The 19402-nt window shown below is 39.4% G+C and overlaps 1 protein-coding gene across 5 annotated transcripts in view; it reads left to right on the top strand.

The window, feature by feature from the left end:
* The window catches only part of TBC1D1 (TBC1 domain family member 1), a 100182-nt gene extending 84032 nt beyond the window's left edge, over positions 1 to 16150 (top strand). For all 5 annotated transcript variants that reach the window (XM_082281358.1, XM_082281361.1, XM_082281357.1 and 2 more), the window contains exons 17-22: positions 1403 to 1561; positions 6612 to 6856; positions 7298 to 7457; positions 11669 to 11838; positions 14527 to 14697; positions 15147 to 16150. In XM_082281358.1, the coding sequence (XP_082137484.1) occupies positions 1403 to 1561; positions 6612 to 6856; positions 7298 to 7457; positions 11669 to 11838; positions 14527 to 14697; positions 15147 to 15347 (1106 nt within the window). In that variant the 3' untranslated portion in view covers positions 15348 to 16150. The remainder of the gene's footprint in view (positions 1 to 1402; positions 1562 to 6611; positions 6857 to 7297; positions 7458 to 11668; positions 11839 to 14526; positions 14698 to 15146) is intronic.
* The last annotated feature ends 3252 nt before the right edge of the window (positions 16151 to 19402 follow it).

Raw genomic sequence — 19402 nt, 5'->3', positions numbered from 1 at the left:
CATGGGTATCTCTGCAGAACTGCCTTTTCTCTGAGTTCAAGAACACTTTATCGCTGCAAACACCACTTACAGTCTTCCTCGCAACTGCAGGGCTGAGCTACCATCCCTATCTCCACTGCACCAAAAGTAATATAACCTAAGGATGTTTATTAAATGTTCTAAGAAATGGGGCTATTACTCAATATTACATTTGCCATGATTGGACCCAAAGGCCTTAGGCTGAGTGCTGTATAGAGCCGATGGTGAAGATGGCTACTCCAAGGAGCTTTTTATAGTTTTATACAAAGCTTTCCAACATGTAAAGAAACTGTCAAGATTTAACCACTGTCAGAAGTTCAATATTTTAAATATTGCACCAGACTATGTGCAATTATACCAGCAAGTTAAACCAAAGTGCCCATTTTAAATGACTGGATAAGTCTAGATTTCTAACAATATCAAATCCTAATATGTTTTGTTATCTTTCCTTGTAAGTTGTATGCTTGAGCAAGTCTTGATTTCTCCTGTGGTTATTGTCCTCCGTATGTTACATGTATACCAAAAGAAAAAAAACAGTCCTAAAAACGTCAAGCTGTGAGTTACTTCAAACTGTAATATCTGGTTCCAGTGCACTATGGATTAGACAGAATACTTTCCCAAGTGAAAGTGCATTGATTTCTTGTGGAGAGGATTTAAAAGTGAGTGAGAGCCTTGTGCTGAATTAATTATACTCTCAGAGCTTTACATACAGTTTAAAAATGAAAGCTATCATTACTTATGTGAAATAGTTAAGTAGCATCCTCCCTCTTTACAGAGAAATAAATTCAAGTTTTAAAACATTTTTATGTGTACCAGTCATTAAGCAAGCTGATAGCAAAACTAGAAATACAATACTTGCCCGCTGATTATCTGCTTCGTGTTGTAGTCTCTATATCACATCTCATTTGTACCTATTTATATTTTTGGTACGTGTGCATCCCGCCTTCCTAAAACATACTCGTAACAACAGAATCCATGCTATGTTGACAGTGAAAACTGTCAATTAGTTCTATTGCAGTGCTTTATTGTGTACTTTGCATGGAAAAATGGGAGATAAACATACAACTTTTCAGAGACAAGTATTGCAATTCTTGATGCCTGTTCTAGTGCTTCTCAGACTAGATGTAAGCATTAATCTTAGGCAGCTCATGGTGTTTCTTTCTGCCTTAAATCTCTCCTGTTATGGTGCTGATGTCTTTTATTGGTTGAGGAAGTAAAAGCCTTGTAGTTTATCTACTTCTGTAGTCCACTGGAGGTAACCAATAGGGATCTGCCTGCCTGTGTAGCAGATAGGGATCTTCAGTTCCTTAGTCCTGTTAGCTCAACTATAGCAGAATCCTCAGTAGGAGTACAAACTACTGTTTTAATTGCTTTCTCTACTCAGGAGTACCACGTCACCACCGTGGGGAGATATGGAAGTTTCTAGCAGAGCAATACCATCTGAAACATCAGTTTCCAAGTAAACAACAACCAAAGGACACACCTTATAAAGAACTCCTAAAACAACTAACTTCCCAACAGCATGCAATTCTTATTGACCTAGGTAAGTACAGTAGTGGTCTGAAATTAAAACAAGGGGTTTATGATCTCTGTAAGATACCTAAAGAAGGTAACACACAAAAAGCCTTTCACTGTTTAATAATAGGTTGTTGGTAAGAACTGCTTTTAATCTGGTGTGAGAAACCAGGAGCTGATGCTTTTCCAAGAGGATCACAGCTCTTGTGTGTGGGATAATCCCACACTGAACTCAGTATTCATTATGCTCTTTCCTAATAAAGGCAAAGAATCAATGTCTTCCAGAGCACAGCACTGGCAGTTTGGTTCTGAGGAGCTGTGTGGGGCAATTTAAGAAGTGCATTATCACTACATTTGATTAAAATGCAATGAAAAACTCCATCAAAGGAAATTATGCACTGCAAGTAACCAAATGTCATATGAAGGAATGCTAAAAATTTATGGAAAAAGTTGTACTTGGTCTGATCTGAATGATTATTACCCTTTGCATTATTTTCTCTTACATCTTTTCTGTAAAGCAGTAGTACAGAATTATCCCATCATAATTCTGCTCTTTATAACTACTCAAACAGTATTTAAGCATTTTTCACTGCTAATGAATGTACCCCCTTTCTTACCTGATGAGGAAGGATTACCTATACCCAGGGCTGTCTGGGAGCACACATTTATTATTTATTAAAGACTCAACGTGCTGACTGTCTTCAGTGGGTACTAAACTGTGAGGAGATTTGCCGAGTTTAGATGGTGACTTAAGCTTTAGATGACAAAGAGGGTATTTTCTCTGTTTCTGCAACACTTAGTAAAGTGAGTCAAAATACCAGAGCAGTGCATAGAAAATACATAGGAATGAGAAGGAACAGGTGTGTTCCTGCAGAAAGTGGCGTGACCGGAGGTGGGAAAGGGTGGTGGTGGATGTCACCTTCACTTTCCCCTACTTGGCAGACCTGCCTGCTTTCAGCTTGGCACTGGGAAAGTAACAGGCCAAGGAGCCTTAATGCCAGCTGGGAATAGGCAGTGGATGTGTGCAAATTGTTTCCCTTCACACTTTTCACACCAGATCTAGGAACTCCCCATGACTGAGCAGTGCCAGACAACAATCTTTTGTGTTTGAGAGAGACATTTATATGCAGCCAGAGATCATTTGCTAGCAAATACCTATTGGTCCACCACAGCTGGTATTGGTAGCCCTGGCAGTAAAGGGTGGGACACTGAAGTGGTTCAGTAAGAGGCAAACAGTTTTGTGCTGGGTCAATTAATTGAACACCTTCAGCAGAGGGATGGTGCTGGGATGACTCCTGGACAGTAGGGAGCACTATCAGTCTGAGCTTGGTTGTCTCACATAGCAGACTGGGGCTTACTGGCTTGGCAAGCTGTTTATGTTTTCTGCCTGGTTCTGCGTACAAATACTTTCTCATCTTAGCCATGTGCTCTTCTCGTAGAAACAAATGACTGCATGTGTTGGCAAATTGGTAACTTCGTGGTGGTTTTCATGCAAGGTGTTGTTTTTGCCAGGGTGCTCTTTGCCAGCCCATTAGCTGAGGGAGGGATTGGGTCCTGTCATAACCATAAGATGAATTAGGAAGCTGAAGACTTCCTAGTGATTCACATTGAAATAGAGCTGTGCTGCACGGTAACTGACAGCATAACTGGATAGGCAGCTAGAAGGAATTTGCATGTTCTGCCTTGCATTCCTTCAGGCTATCAGAAGCATTTTCTTAAAAATCTTTAAGAATCCTTCTGAAAGCATGCACTTATACCTTGAAAGAAAAAAACTATGTTCTTGCAACATGTGGTTGTAATACCTAAAAACCTTTCCCAAATTAGGCTAAATAGGTCTTGTTGATACAGTATGAGCCAAAGCTGTAATAGCATTGCTTGCACTTCGTTGAATTGATGCATCCTGAGATGTAAATAGTGCTTCCTGAGATTGACGCCAGCAGTGTGCATGTGGATGCAGGGCTAAGGTATAGCAGCTGCTTTACTGGCCCAGTTTACATGTCACAGTGCTATCAGTGTAGGAAACCATCCATCACTGGGTGTTTGCTGAACATGGTATAAAATTATGTTTTGTTTTATTGCATCTAAAAAAAATAAAGTAGTAGGTACTTACTCTCACATTCTGGGCCTCTAGAGGTATCACAGTTCATTTAGAGTCTCGTTTCAGCAGGGCCAGAGACCTTTGCTCCAAAATAAAGGCTAAAATTCTTAGTTAACTCAGAGCACCCAGAAACACATCAGCTTGTGAGTTTAGCAGTTCTTCTCCTCCTCCATTTACTGCTTTTTAGAACTTCTTCGCATTTTTATTCTTGCTGAGTTTGTAACTCTTTTTCATGACTTACGTGAAATGAGCTTTGCTGGCTGAGTGAGGCAGTGCAGGTCTGCCTTTAGACTGTGCTGTAGAAACTTGTCCTTCAAGCAAAGGAATGCAAGCTGCTTCTCATTTGAAAGCTAGAAATACTTCTTCTGTAACATTCAACTCTGACACCCTGGCCAGGGAGACCTACTCAGGACTGAATGCCATGTCCCATGTGACAGGCTACAGCAGCTACCAGATGGCGGAAGGACTCTACCCCGGGCTTTGTCTTGAAACAGGAGTTCTGATATTATCTGGCAGCACAGCAGCATTCCAGAAGCTAAAGGGTGGGGTGGTATTTAACAAGTGGGCAACCAGAAAACAAGTTCTACTTAATACTAGAACAAAAGAGGTATTCAAATTTCAAAATACCTCTGTTGAGGTATTTCAGAGGAAGTTTGATAGGGGGAGGGTTTTTTCCTAAAAGTGAAAAATTTGCCTTTGGAAGATTTTTTTAAAAAATCTGTAAAGGTTAAAGGTTAAGTCTTTAATGTCTTTGTTCACAGAATTAGAGTGGTTGAGATTGGAGAGGAGCTCTTGAGATCATCTAGTCCAAATACCCCTTGCTCAAAGCAAGATCTGCCCAGGCTGCCTAGGATCATGTTTGCTCAGATTTTGAGTATGTCCATAGATGGAGACTTCACAACCTCTTTGGGCAGCCTGTGCCAATGTCTATCCACCTTTACAATTAAAAAAAAAAAAAAAAAAAAAAAAAAAAAAAAAAGGTGGAATTTACTGTTTTTCAATTTGTGCCCACTGCCTCTTGTTGTCAGTGAGCACTACTGGGAAGAGCCTAGTTCCTTCTTCTTCATTCCCTTCCACTGGGTATTTGTGCATCCCCCTGAGCCTTTCCTTCTCCAGGCTGAACAGTCCCAGTTCTCTCAACCTCTCTTCATAGAAGGGATGCTCCAGTCCCTCCATTATCCTAGTGGCCCTTTGCTGGACTCTCTCCAGTATGGGCATATCACTTTTGTAGTGGGAACAGAGAACTGGACACAGCAGTCCAGATGTGGCCTCACCAGTGCCGAGTAGAGGGGAAGGATCACCTGCCTCCAAATGCTGGCAGCACTCCCAATGCAGCCCAGGATACCATCAGCCTTCTTTTCTGCAAGGGCAAATTGCTGGCCCATGTTCAACCTGCTGACCACCAGGACCCTCGGGTCCTTTTCTGCAAAGCTGCTTTCTGGATGGGTGGCAAATGCTGGTGCATGCATTTGTTCCCTCCAGGTGCAGGATTTTTGCACTTAACTTTGTTGAACTTTATGAAGTTCCTGGCAGCTTATTTCACCAGCCTGTTGAAGTCCCTCTGAATGGTAGCAAGTGTATCTCTCACTACTCCCAGTTTTCTATCATCTTCAAACTTGCTGAGGGTGTGCTCTGCCCCATTGCCCAGGTCATTAGTGACCCTCCCTAATAAGGGATCACCTGGAACAAAGGCTCCAGGCACCCTGTCATCAAGGGCAACTGACAAAGGTTGGTTAGCATCAGCCTTACCAGCCAGCAGCAGTACCCTCACATTTGCAGGAGTCCCCTGCTGATCCTGGACAAAGTCTCCATATGCTCATAGCTCAAGGAAACAAAGCCCAGAAATGGCTGTACAAAGGGCTGTGTCTGTTGGCTGCCTCCATTAGCTGTGCTCTCACATAATATGTATATAGCATATATCGTAGCTTATATATAGCTACACAATTCCTGGTATGGTACAGGCTGCAGAAAAAAAAGAAAAAGGCAAACTGAGTTTTTACTCACTGAGTAAATGTTGTGGGTCAAACTGATTGTGTAAGTTACCTGGTTGGTTTGGTTTGTTTTTAGGACACCAAATGCTGTATGAAAGTTTACAGATAAGCCAGTCTGGGGTGAAAGCCATCATCTTGTTCTAGAACTGGAGGACTAGAAATGGCTCTGTTGTGCTCTTACAGCTCTACAATTAGTATAGTTTACCTTAGGCTGGGATTTATAGAGACATGAAGAATAGAGACAAAGCCCATTGCTAGCAAGAGAAAATTTTGCTCTGACATCTGAGTCCCACTCTCCAAGCACTTGTCATTTGTGTTGGTGTTCATGGGCAGAACAACCAACCCCATGTAAAAGGGGATTTTTCTATCATGTTGGTGAAATGGATCAGCACATGCAGAAGTCTGAGCTTCATGGTGCAGGAAAGGAGGAAGGACCCGTAAGACTTCTAGGGACCAAGGCAAGGAGAGATGTGACAAGAGACACATTTACATGAAAAAGACAAAAAGAAAAAGTAAAGGGAAGGGGGCTCAACCCAAGTAGATCAGATGTTCTAAGTCTGTGCCTGGATCCTAATAGTTGTTTAAAAGCTAACACTTTTTAATCAAGAAAGAACTGGGTGACTCTTCAAGCCACTGAATCAAGTCTGTCACTATTACAGACGACCAGGTGCTACAAGCGCTTTAATAAACTGGTCAGGGACCAGTCTTAAGAACCAGGTATTCACTGTTCCAAACAACAGGTCTTCCCCACCCCCTGACAGTTTCTAAATTAACTTCACAATGACTGTAACAACACAGTGGTAGAGTGGAAGAGTCAATTGCTTTGTACTGTTAACTTTCTTATGGTCTTCCTGTGGGTTGGCTCAAAATCTACTTCTCAAAAGAATCCACATTCTTGAAAGACTCTTTAATTTGACAGTGTGACAAGGGTTGGAGAGTTTTGTTGTTTATTTTTTAGTTTAGGTCACTAACTTCAGCTATTTTCACAGGGCGTACATTTCCGACACATCCATACTTCTCAGCACAGCTGGGAGCTGGGCAGCTGTCACTCTACAATATTTTGAAAGCCTATTCACTTCTGGACCAGGAAGTAGGATATTGCCAGGGCCTTAGTTTTGTAGCAGGAGTTCTACTACTTCACATGAGTGAAGAAGATGCTTTTAAAATGCTGAAGTTTCTCATGTTTGACATGGGCCTGAGAAAACAATATCGTCCTGACATGACAATTTTACAGGTATGATTTCATTTTTTTTAAGTAAAGGATGCTGCTGCTAAATAATAATAATGCAATACAGCTAGCATTGTCAAAACCTAAACTTAAATTGAGTTCTCAAAAATAGGGAAGGATAATCTAGGAAAAGAATACATCATCTTAAATGCACTATTTTCAAATCAAAATACTTCTGGGGAAACTACAGAAACCATAAATAAGAAGACTTCTATTGTGTTCAAATGAGGTTCAAATGATCCTGCAAATGAGCCTGTTGTAGGCTCACAGGTGACCCATCCTGTGTCTTTTAGGTGGCTTCCGAGTATTTCTTGTTTTCACACAATTTTATCCAAACATCAATTGACAAATATCTTTCTCTGTTTCTGATAAGTATGAAGCATGGACTTTGCTATTATGAATGTCAAAACATGTTGATCTTTAGTCTCTTGCTCTTATTCCATGCAGATCCAGATGTACCAATTGTCTCGACTTCTTCATGACTACCATAGAGATCTCTATAACCACCTAGAGGAACATGAAATTGGCCCCAGCCTCTATGCTGCTCCCTGGTTTCTCACCATGTTTGCCTCCCAGTTTCCCCTTGGATTTGTATCCAGAGTGTTTGGTAATTATTCATAAAACTTGTCTCTGTTCTTTCTGAAGTCTTATATTTGGAATCTTGTTATTAGGAACAGCATTACTATCCAATCTGTTTCAGACACCCAGGAGAAGTATTTTGCTTACTGTGAGCAGAAGAAAAACAACAGAGATCATCCTATGGAGTGTGCAGTATTTCAGGAAAACTGGAAGAGAGAGGAGAAAAGTAAACAGCAGTCCCTAATGTCTTTTCATCCTTATTGTTACCCCACCTTGTAACCACTTTTAGAGAGGATGTAAAATTTGATGCCATGAAGGCAGGCATTGTGTTATAACAATGACACTCCAACACCAACAATGAGTTACTTTCAAGCTGAAAAGAGATGTAACAAAGGCGTCATCTGAGAAATATATCCATTTACTCCACTGTCATAATTTCCAGCAGTCATTATCATCATTTCTAGCAGTGTCAGCAGAAAATTAGCTTGAGGGGTATGTTTTAAAGCACACACAGAGATGGCCTTTGCAGTGTAAATGCAAATTGCAGAAATATAAGATGTTTAAACTAGTGTTTCTTATCCTGACAATTTTAGTTCCAAAATGTTTGGAATCATTGGGGATTTCGTTTCTAAAGTCACTTCTGTTGCCTATTTTTAGAATCTACAGAAGCTCTCTTTTTAAATTAAATTCCAGTTAAGAATTTACCTTGATGCTATCTTCTGGATGTATATTTCATAGATTGTTTGGTGTTTGAGAAGATGCTTTGTTTCCTTTTCAGTTGTTTGTTTTTCAACTTCATTATGTGGTACTGGATTGTCCATAATGAGCGGGGTGGATTGGAGCTTTCTCCCCAGTTCTTCTCTTCTAATGAGAAGCCAGTTTCATTTTCTTTAGTCAGTCTCATTTAAGAGATGCAATGAAGAAATTATTTATTAGCGCATTAATATTGACACTTTCCTGACTTAAAAACAATATGGTCCTGTCTACCACAAAGAGGAATATAGAGCTCAAGAAGAACCAACAAGAATCCTGGCTGGTTTCTGTTTAAGGGCATGCTAAAAGTAAAGCTAGAAGAATTTCCAGTGAAAAGGATGGTGTGTAGGAGCTATATGTCCCATGATTAACATCCAAACTCTAGGAAAAACAGCATGCTTTTTTCCTGGAAGGTTAATGTACATCAACAAGTATGTAGCTGACAGTAATAATCTGTAGGAATCAAATGAAGTGCTGTATACAAGTGTCATATTCTGAGTTTATAATCAGTTCATCTTTTTGTTAATCTTTCATAGTATTGTACATGGTAAGAAGGGTCTTTGAATGGGACAATTGACTGCAGTGAGGTTATAAAAGTGCCTTGTGTATTCAGTATGTTTGGATTTCTGCCTTAATAGACAGATTAGTACTTTATCTGTCATTGGAGGATTGTAGGGCTTTAGAAAACAAAGGCTTTGCGTTAGAACAGAAGGTATAGATACGTGGTCTTCACACGTCTGATTTTACATCAAGAAGAGAAAAGCACGTGTGAAAGAAACTGTTGCCTCTTAAAAACCTCTGATGTTTTTTAGAGAGAAAGTTCAACATGACCAACACTTGCAGTTTTTAATGTTTTCAAAGTATTTAGTAATTTCCTTAAAACAGAATTTACTGGAGCTATGTAGGATGAGAACACTGGACATTTTTTTAAATTAGAAAGTAAAATCTCATCCTCACCCATACTAAAGACTCTGAAACACAACTTTGAACAAAAAATACTTGAGTTGTTACTCTGCCATCAGCTGTCATTAGCAGCATGGCAAGTTAGGATCCAGTCATTTTTGACCTATGTCTTCACACACTTTTGCAGAATATACGTATATAGATTTTCGTTGCTCACTTATAAGAACCCTTGGGAGGAAAGAATGTTGATGCTGAAGTAGGTGATGTATAGGTTACTAACAGTCTGAGATTGCACTGCCATTTTCTAACATTATCTCTCAACCCTTGGTGTTTGAAACTAGCCCACTCCTATTTAATGATACAATTGTTACAGACCATTCCTTTGGATTTCCATAGAGTGTGCTTTTTGCAGGCATCTGACAGGCAATGTGTAGAAGAAGTGGGTTAGACTGTTTTATGAATCAAGTAACAAAACTCCTTTTTAAGTTTTTATTTATCTGTCCAAACTTTCAACACTTCTCCTGAGCAGGAACTGATGAAAGTACGGGGTTAAGAAAGATGTGTTCTTTAGTACCCCTGCTTACTTATTAATAGAGGAGAATTGATAGAATAGTGTTTATTTTGTTTCAAGATTGTAGATAAAGCTTAATTTTTTTTAATCCTATAGGCTGCCAGTCATGCTGACATTAATTTGGGTACCTTCACTGTATTGTTGTTGGCTGGGATCCCACTTAACATGAAGCATGGGGAGTGGATAACAAACAGGTCTTTGTTAAGTACTTGCTGTTTTACATGAGAGAGGGGTTTCAGCCATGTTTTAGTAGCTCAGTCATACAGACATTCATTCACAACTTTTAGGTCACCTTGAGTTAATCTGCATGTCATTAAGGGGCAGGTGCTGAATCATAAAAACTCTTTCTTTTTAGCTCTGCTTTTTTCACTTTGTTTCCTAGCTGATCTTCAGTATTTCCTGTCCTAATATAGAGCTTTCCCTATGAATCATTTTCCCATAGTTTTGAGTTTCAATAGAGAATTGAGGCAGATGCCTGCTCTGTTACCACTTTTTAATCATTTCTGCCGTTGGAGTTCACATTCAGCTCAACACAGAGCTGAAAAATGTTACACTCTTTTGGGACAAACAGTGACAAAGTGTGAGGTTTATGGTTAGTTTTTACTTGTACTTTTCTTTCTTGGAGAGAGTGAAATGAGTTATGGCTTCAACATTGCAAGCTAGAGTGTTCAAGAGTGGAATTTCATTATGATACAAATTTGGAAATAAGAGTTTGGTTTTACTAAGAAAGGCTGTTAACAACTGTTTTCATAGGTTCTTCACTATATCAGAGTTACCTGCAGTTTTGCTAGCAGTTGTTTCTCATACAGCATGTTTGGTTTTTTCTATCTCTTTTCTTCACTCTTCTTTTTTTTTTTTCTTTTTTGTTTTTTCTTTTTTTTTTTTTAATATCAAGACATACTTTTTTTTTTTTGGTGTCACTGTGCTACTTTATATGTGATTGATTGTTTTTGTGGCTGCATTCACAATCCAAAGCAGGGAAAGAACAAGAGAGAAGTCCTTTCAAAATAAATTTATATTTAGGAAATATGATAAAACCCCGCAGTATCTTCTGTTCCTTTTTCACCTCCATCAGTATTGTTTCATTTGTTAGGTGTTTCTGTCTGTAGCACCGCGAGTCCCTCAGTGAAACCAGGAGCAGATTCTGAGTTTTAGTAGAAGAAAAGTCAAATGCAGGGCAATGCTGTTTATACAGATTATTGCAGATTTATATTTCTTTACTCTATAAATACATAGGCACTTTGTAAAGGAAAAGAAAGAAAGGGCATTACATTGAAAGGTCACTATATATTGTGGTTTCAGTGTGCTTGGCATGCCAGGTGCTGTCATTGCAGGGCCACCTGCAATATTTACACTTAAGCCGTGTGACTAAGATTTCAGGGTACTTATTAATATAGTTATTAGCATACTAACAGAAGTGGTTGAGACACATACTAAAAATAAACACATGCACCTGAAACTTGAGGCTACTGGAAAGTGTGCATTTAGCCTCATGTGCTCAGTGTTGTATTGTGGTTTTGTGGCTTTCTCCACCAGATGAGAGAAGAACAGAATTTCAGATCTTCAGTTGTGTCTTCAGGTGTAGGTTTTTCTCCCTGTAGTATTATGATTTTTATAGGGCATTGGGGTTAGATTTCTATTCAAATTTATATTCCTATGAACATCAAGACAGCCCACTAAACTATTACATGCTCAAAAAGTGGCAACACTTATAAACTTGACCACCTAGTTCATTGGAGACTTAGCTTAAACTTGGATTGCTTTTTTTTTTTGTGAAAACTCAGTAAACAAATTGGTAAGTGATTGTGTTAGTCAAGTGTGCTATTCAGAGTAATAATCTTGATCCTATAAAACTTTTAAAGCCATAGCCAAAAGCACATGTCCGGCACAGTGTATCTAGCCTCTGGGTCACTCCTATGAGAAGTTGTTGTCCTTGGACAATTTATTGTTTTAATATTCTTGTCAAAAGATGTGTTTGCCTGATATAATCTGTTTGTTCCTTGTTTTCACAGATATGCTCTTTCTTCAAGGATCAGAAGCTATATTTAAAGTGGCTTTAAGCCTTTTGGGAAGCCACAAGCCCTTGATTCTGCAGCATGAGAATCTAGAAACTATTGTTGATTTTATTAAAAGCACCCTCCCCAACTTGGGTTTGGTACAGATGGAAAAGACCATTAGTCAGGTATGAAATAAACCAAACACATGAGAGGTGTGCAAAGGAATGCTCTTATTAACAAGTTCTCGACAGAAAAACCAGAACAGCTACTTCAAGCTGAGAACTCTCTTGTAGTTTGGAAGATGTTGAAAACTTTTGGAAGCAGATGACTTGTAAGCTGATTTAGTAGCTTTGTATGGTATTGTAACCATTGGTTACTGTCACTTTATGAAGCCTTTAGTGAAAATTACTTTAATTTTTTTTTTCACCAAAGAATCTTGCCCTCCAAGTCTCATTTCAGAAGCAAGAATTGACTTACAAGAGCCTCACAGATGTTAACCTTACTTAATGAAATTAGAAGCCTGCCTACATTGACTCTGTCTCTACTGGCTTTTATGGTGCTGGCCCAGTATGTAACAGCACCTTACATTCTGTCAGGAGTACATGGGGCAGTGTAGACTCTTGCAGTGAGTGGTGAGTCTAGACAGCAAAACCTGGAACCCTTGATACAATTTTTTTAAACAGCAGACAAGGAAAATGGTGCGATGTTGCTAAGTTAGCAGAATAGTCCAGATGATACCTATGGAATTTGAAAAAAATCACAAATTATTTCAATTAAGGCTTGCCTGTTTAAAAACCCTAGATGTTGTTACACTTGACATCTAAACAGCAGCAGGCAAATAGAAGATGGGCTTTAGCCAGTTTTTCTGAAGGCCCTTTGTGGTCCAGAACATAGGGGCTGTACTGTGCAGAACTGCAGATGCTGACAGCCCCCCAAGGGCTGCTGGAGATCCAAGCCCATGGCTTGATGAAGAAAGCAGCAGCACATGCTCTGCAGAGGGCCGGCGAGGGGCTCCCTCCGAGCCCTGGCAGCAAAGCTTTCAGGGACACACACTCACATTAGGGCCAGAAAAATTGCTCCTAGTGCTTACTGTCAAAGGAAGGGGATGAGAACCTGAAAGTCTGTGCAAGGGGAAGGAAAGCAAGGAATTTCCAGGGGGTGAAGTGGGTTGTATGTTACCTGCCAGGCTGAAAGACTTGCAGTGCTTAGGTGACCTGCAGAAAACCATGTGCTTTGAGTGGAGGGAGGGAGGGATGCTCTGTTTAGGCAGCTCTGAATGCTCTAAATTTAAAGTGGGTAGGTAGAAGTGAGTTGAAGGAAGAGCAGTTCCCCCACTTTGATCAGGGCTGACTTTGAAGAGAGCAGCTGTTTGACCAGCCCACAGTCCATACAGAGGTCCTGGGTTAGTCCCCATGCTCCTCGTCCTTCTGCAGCATGGCCTTTGGTTGCCTTAACATGCCTTCAGTTCTCTAGGTTTCTAGTCAAAATTTTATTTCCCTCATGTTTCCCTCCTTTCAGTTTTGATAGTCTGGTTATGACAGCAGGGATTTCCCTCCCTCCTCAGGAGTACAGAGCCTAGAAGTGGTAGAAGTCATGAGAGGAACTAACATTCTGCCCTGCTGAATTGCACTGCTTGTCTTATTGAAATTTCAACAGGGTGTCTCTTCCAGAGATGCTCAGATTCACAGAAAATTTAAATTCCCTATGTGTAATCAAACTCAAATTAAAATTGTATTTTGGCTGTCTGTGCTTAGATGCTCAGTATATATGTTTCTGCTGCTATTTATGAGATAATTTTTTATTGTGACATGTGACAGAAACATTTCATAAACTGATGTTTTCTTTAACCAACAGTTAAAGTTTTGTAGACAGAGCAGATAAATAAAACAGGCAATCGTTCCTGTTACTTTTAACAGGTATTTAAGGTGGGATTTGGTATTTTACTCATTTTCAAAATTAATAAAGTACAAGAGGTTTAAAAATTAAGAATAACACTGGAACTTTCTTGTTGGGCTATTTTTCAAATACATTTAAAAATCAACTTTTATTTCTTCTATGTTCTGTGATTGGCACACTTGTCCTTTTATATACTGCCTTCTTCAATGCTTTTAGAGGAGATTGGAGTCATAATTAAGAATAATTTGAAGGGAGATGCTTGCCAGAACCTAGAAAAAAGAAAAGAAAATAGTAGTTTTTTTCCTTTGGGTCACTCTGCACATCAGTTTATTTCTCTGCTTTTAAAATAAAAGGTTTTTGTAATGTTCATGTGTAAGACTGAGCGTTCATTTCAGTGATTTGTGGTTAACTATAATAGAAATCTAGTCTGATGTTACGTAATGTTTTTGTTAAGCGTGTTAGTGTAAGTATAGATAATTTCATTTTCTTTCAGCCTGTAAAAATACTATAGAATCATAAATAAAGATAGCAAAGTCTACTGTTTTTCATTTAAAGCTTTTATTTTACTTAGCCTTCCACTTGTACATGTGGCAGGTGGGTTTGGACCACACTTTTTCTGAAGTGACAGCTAATTCCGGGTATGTCTAGAAGGGTTTATGTTAAACTGAGATGTATTCAGTTTGAAAAGGGGAATACCCTATGAAGTCCATACCCTTGGAACCTTTAGTATAAGTAGTTTTTGCTGAAGTCAGGCAGCAAATCAGTAGCAAAGTAGATCCAATGCCAATGTATTGCACTTTACTGCCTCAATCTTGCCATTTCCACAATAGGAAATGCAAATGCCAAAAACTAAGTCCTTTTTTTGTATGCATTGATTAAATATCTAAGTCTAGATCTAGATCAATAGGTTTTAAATCATTGAAAGAGCAATGTTTTTGATCTGCACAGCACCTAATAATATTTTTTATATACAACAGGTGTTTGAAATGGATATTGCCAAACAGTTGCAAGCTTATGAAGTTGAATATCATGTGCTTCAGGATGAGCTTATAGATTCATCTTTAAATGACAATCAGAGACTGGATAAATTAGAAAAGGCAAACAGTAGCTTGCGCAAACAAAACTTTGATCTCCTGGAAGAATTGCAGGTACAATTTATATTTCATATATGATTAACATTCTAATTTTCTAATTTATACACCTTTTCAGAAGAGTCCTACACCACATCACAGGAGGGATTGGTGCTTGGTCTAGTGAATTTAAAATGTAGCCACTTAAAAGTTTTATTTAGTTTAGCCCTCAAAGTTTATATGCAGAAGAAATTCTGAGAGTGGAATGGTTAGAGCAAAAATATCTCCCAACTGACCCATACAGAAGCTTGTATTAACCTGCAGTTCTTTGGTATAAAATTTGCAGATTTGGTAACCTTCTAATTTCATTACTTGCATTATATTCTGAGTTTAATTTTCCATAATTTCTAAAGTATTTTATATGTATTCATGTATCTCAAAAAATAATTTAAAGGTGGTTTCAGTCATTAATGAATTTACCTTTTTTTCCCTTCCCATCCTTTCTCCCATCCTTTTTACTTTGATAGGTGGCTAATGGAAAAATCCAAAACCTTGAAGCTACAGTAGAGCTTTTATTGACTAATGAAGGCAAACTGAAGCAGTCCATTCTCACTCTCGAGCGGGAGCGAGCAACTCTGCTGAAAGCTGTGGAAGAGATGCAAAAAAAGCTGGGTGATACAGATGGGAAGCCTCTACTTTCTAGACAAGAACACATGGATGGTGACTGACGTGTACAGCTGTAACAGAGCAGAGAAGCTGAGCAAGAAACAAAGGGAAGAACTGAGTCATTTTGTCATGATCCATGGGGATTTGACATTGTTATGTTCATTGTACATGCCTTACTGTAGCAAAGCAAGATACGGGCATGGCGGCTTTCCATATCAGAGAAGCTGGTTCCTTGGGGAAAAGACTTCTTAGTGTGTAGAAATACTATGAAGAGTAAGATGCCACATAAGAAATAGTAAACAGGAGAAACTTACTAGTGCGTGCAGTCATACACAATACACTGTAAATACGGTATGGATTCCTCAATAAGTGCTTCTAAACCTAAGTGCTTTGGGTTTGTCATATTTTTTTTTTTGTCTGGATCACCACCATGTTAAGTAGCACATCCTTTAGAAGGTCTTTTGAAGAAATACATCAGTGTAAAACCTTTGAATGGATGACTGCCCCATTGCAGCTATGCAGTGGTAACTTACAGGGTGATTTGTGATTGGACTTGAGATTTTTGACAGTGTATTTCCCCTACAACTTGGCTGGGTTCTGTTAATTATGTTGTTGACGCTTCAGAAAACTGCTTCCTGATGCTTGAAGCTGTCAATTCATTGGACTCCAGGGAGCCGGACATTATCATATGGAGCTATGCATAACTGGGGGATTGCCTTCCTTTTTTTTAAATATGTTGGTTTAGTATATTTCTTGTTTGACAACCATTAATCTAGTGTATTGTTAGTTGGCATTATCTGATAAACATACTGTATATAGTAACTACATTATTCTTAACAAAATATACTGACATTAATTTGGTGAAGCCTGTGACTCTTGCAGCATCATTCAAGGATTTATATTCAGACTCCTCAAATTTCATCTTATTTATTTCTGATCTGCTGTGTGATGTAAAACATCTTCTTGCTGAGAAACTAATGTCTACCATCATTTTTTTTCCCTTTATTTGCTACTCTGTGCCCACCCATCCTCTGAGAAATGTTGAGACTTTTTCTGAAGAAGTAGAGTCATTTCAAGAGCTTCATGGTGTGCCAGATATGCTTAAACTGTTTCATAAAGGGTATGGAATTTCTAATTAGGACACCATTCTTTTTGCAATGCATATTTCAAATAAGATTATGTAAATAAAAAAGTAAGTTTCACTTTCCTTAATGCAAAAGTAGTTTGCAAGCCAGTCAAAGCAACACTGTGCAATAATACTCATGGATAAGCTGTTGTTCGGGTTTGCTTCAGAATTAGGAATATTGCCATATTTTTGTTCAGTTCCCAAGCACAGAGTTAGTAGGCACTGGTGTTTTGTTATAGTGGAGAGTCATCCAGGATGTGATTTTTATATCTTTCGTTCTTGCAAGTCCACTTTGTATTCATTTAGTATTGAAATTCCACATACATCAGTTATTATTAATCCATTTACCTCTTAAGCTTGTTGTTTTTAATTTGGAAATCCATAGTGGAGCTTACGCTTCATGTTTAAAATCTTGTCATAATGGACCTCATACTGTTAGAGCACTCAGTAATGTTGCATTTTTACATCATAGTGTCATAGTTCAAACACTGACTTTTTAACAGGAGCAATAAAAAAAATAATAATAATCTATGCCTACATCTATGTTGTTACATTTTTTGACATTGAAAAACAAAACCACAGTTGGTGGGGTGCCATTTCAGGACTGTGTGAGACTTCCCCTAAAAGTACAGTACCACCTACAGTGCTTGTTAATTTCCATCCAGCTCCCTGGTACAATAAAACAGTTGCTTCTATATAGTTAGAAAAGCGTAAAGATGCTTGTTATCTATTTACCAGTCATGCTTTCTGAGAACAGTGACTCTAGTTCTCATCTGAGTGCACTTAGTAATGGACTTACACAAATTCTCAGTAAAAGGCTTTGGACTAGAAGCTGGAGGGAAGTAATACCACTTAACAAGTTCCCAAGTTCGTAAAAGCTCAGGGCTTTTCCTTCCAGAAGTATGAGAAAGAAGTAATAGAGCCCAGAGTATGCTGTAGCTGAGCATCCTTAAGAATGTGTAAAATTAGATCTCCTGTTTTCTGAGTACCAGAAATTGTCATCATATACTGTCTTCCATATGAATAGTAATTTCTGATTCAGAGAATATTTTTTTAAAAAGCCACCTGCAAATCCATACATTGAATCCCTCAGCAGAAATAGCAAATGAACCACTCCCGTAAAATCGAAGTTGAAACAATCAACATTTTCTCCATATCACTTCTACAGATAAAAATCCCCAGCAGTGATGCTTAATCTTTGAAGAAAAGAAAAAACAGTGAAGGAAGGAAGGAAGGAGTTCATCAGTATGTGCAACTTAGGTTTCCAAAGGTGCATGACAAAGACAGCAAGGGGTACAGTGTAAGCATGCTAGTGAATTACCATGGATGCAGTAGTCCAGAGAGAGGTTAGCCTGAAATGTGGAAAAACGAATGTTGGCATGTGCAGCAAGAAAAAGGCAGGCTCTCTGAAACTTTGCACTGAACAGTGCTGCATGGGTGGAGGACCAGCTGTGGTGTGTTGTGGTCACCCATTTCTGGTCTGGTATTCCTCCAACTAGTGCAAGTGATAGTTTGTGGTAGGTACCTGGGACTCCCTGAGCTTCTGGCTGTTTGATGTACTTCTATATTTTGCCCTGTTGTCTATTTCCAGAAATCATTATTTAATACAGAATCTGAGAAATGATACAGTGCCTATCGTGGGAAGATCAAAGCACTTTCATAAAGGCACAAATTCCCTTATTCAGAGTGAGAATTGAGTCACAAAAAAGTGCAATGATTTGCACCAGATATTTCAGTTTCTCACTGGTTGCTGACATCCAGTGCAATCCAGATGTTCTAAGTCGTGCCAAACTGTCTTACAGGTTTTCTGAAAGACTGTTCCAAAAGGTCTGTAATGTGTACTTGGTATGTCAGGCAATGCTCTGCAAAAACAATGTGAAATGGGAAACACAGCCACTGGAACCTTGTCCTTTACTGGAAGCTATTCCTCCCTCCCAACAGTAACTCTCTCAGTCCCACCAAAACATGTTGTGTCCTTACCAGGTACCTCCTCTGCAGGTACCCAGCACCCGCCAGCTCTTGCTTGACACATGCTGGAATGGAAGCACTGCCAGCAATCCTCAGCAGCAAGGACTGTAGTATAGCAGTCAATCACTATTCTTGGGATTTTTTCAAACATAATAATCTGATAAGAATTGCATTATTTAGGACTAAGTTACAAAACTGCAGCTAATAGGACTCTGAATGAAGGACAATAGTTTACGGATGGCAAAGACAACATAGCCGGTGCTTTTTCTCCTTTGGGATCTTACTCCACCATTCAGTGGAGCAAGGAGATGAATCAATTTTTTTTACTTCAAGCCCACTACAATAGGTGCTGCAATTCCACTGTAATAAAACAGCCTGGTATGTCAAGAGAGCAGAGCATACCACTTCTTAGCCAAGTCAGATGGGATACTGCCAGTGCCCTCAATACATTCCCCTCTCTCCTGAAGCTGTGGCTGCTTAATAAGATAATGCAGACATCTGGCTTAGAGGTACTTCAGGCCTCCAGCAGCTCTGGGCCTCAATGCCTGCTGGCCTTGCAACCCTTCAACAGAAAGCTGGAAGAAGCCAGGTGCTTCCCACCCTGCCACCATCTTTTAGGAGATGCATTTAAACTGAGTCTCTTGTGCTTGGTCCTCACCTGAGCTATGTTGCAGCTATACCTGCATCTGGCTACGTACCCTTGTTGATCCTGACCTATGGGCTTGGCTTTCCTGCTTGAGCTAAGCCTTGTCTGGTCACCTGAACTGTTGACCTGCCTTGCTTGTGTTTTGGGGGTATTGTGGGACATGCCTCTTGTCAGTAAGTTGTCCCCTTTGCCTGCCTGTCACCCTCAGCTCCTGGCTCACTGTCCCCTTTAGAGCAGCCCTGCCCTGGCTGCTCCCCTACACACAGATCAGGTTTCATGTCTACACTGCTGCTGGTTCCGGGGAGGAGCTGGTCAGGGCTTGTTTAGGTGTCTGTGCATGCCACTGCTCTTCCCTGAACAAGCCAGCCTGTTCTCTT

This window comes from Coloeus monedula, assembly GCF_965178545.1.
Source record: "Coloeus monedula genome assembly, chromosome: 5".
In the NCBI taxonomy this organism is placed as follows: Eukaryota; Metazoa; Chordata; class Aves; order Passeriformes; family Corvidae; genus Coloeus; species Coloeus monedula.
The sequence above is the reverse complement of the archived record's forward strand: the minus strand, read 5'-3'. Positions and strand labels throughout refer to the sequence as shown.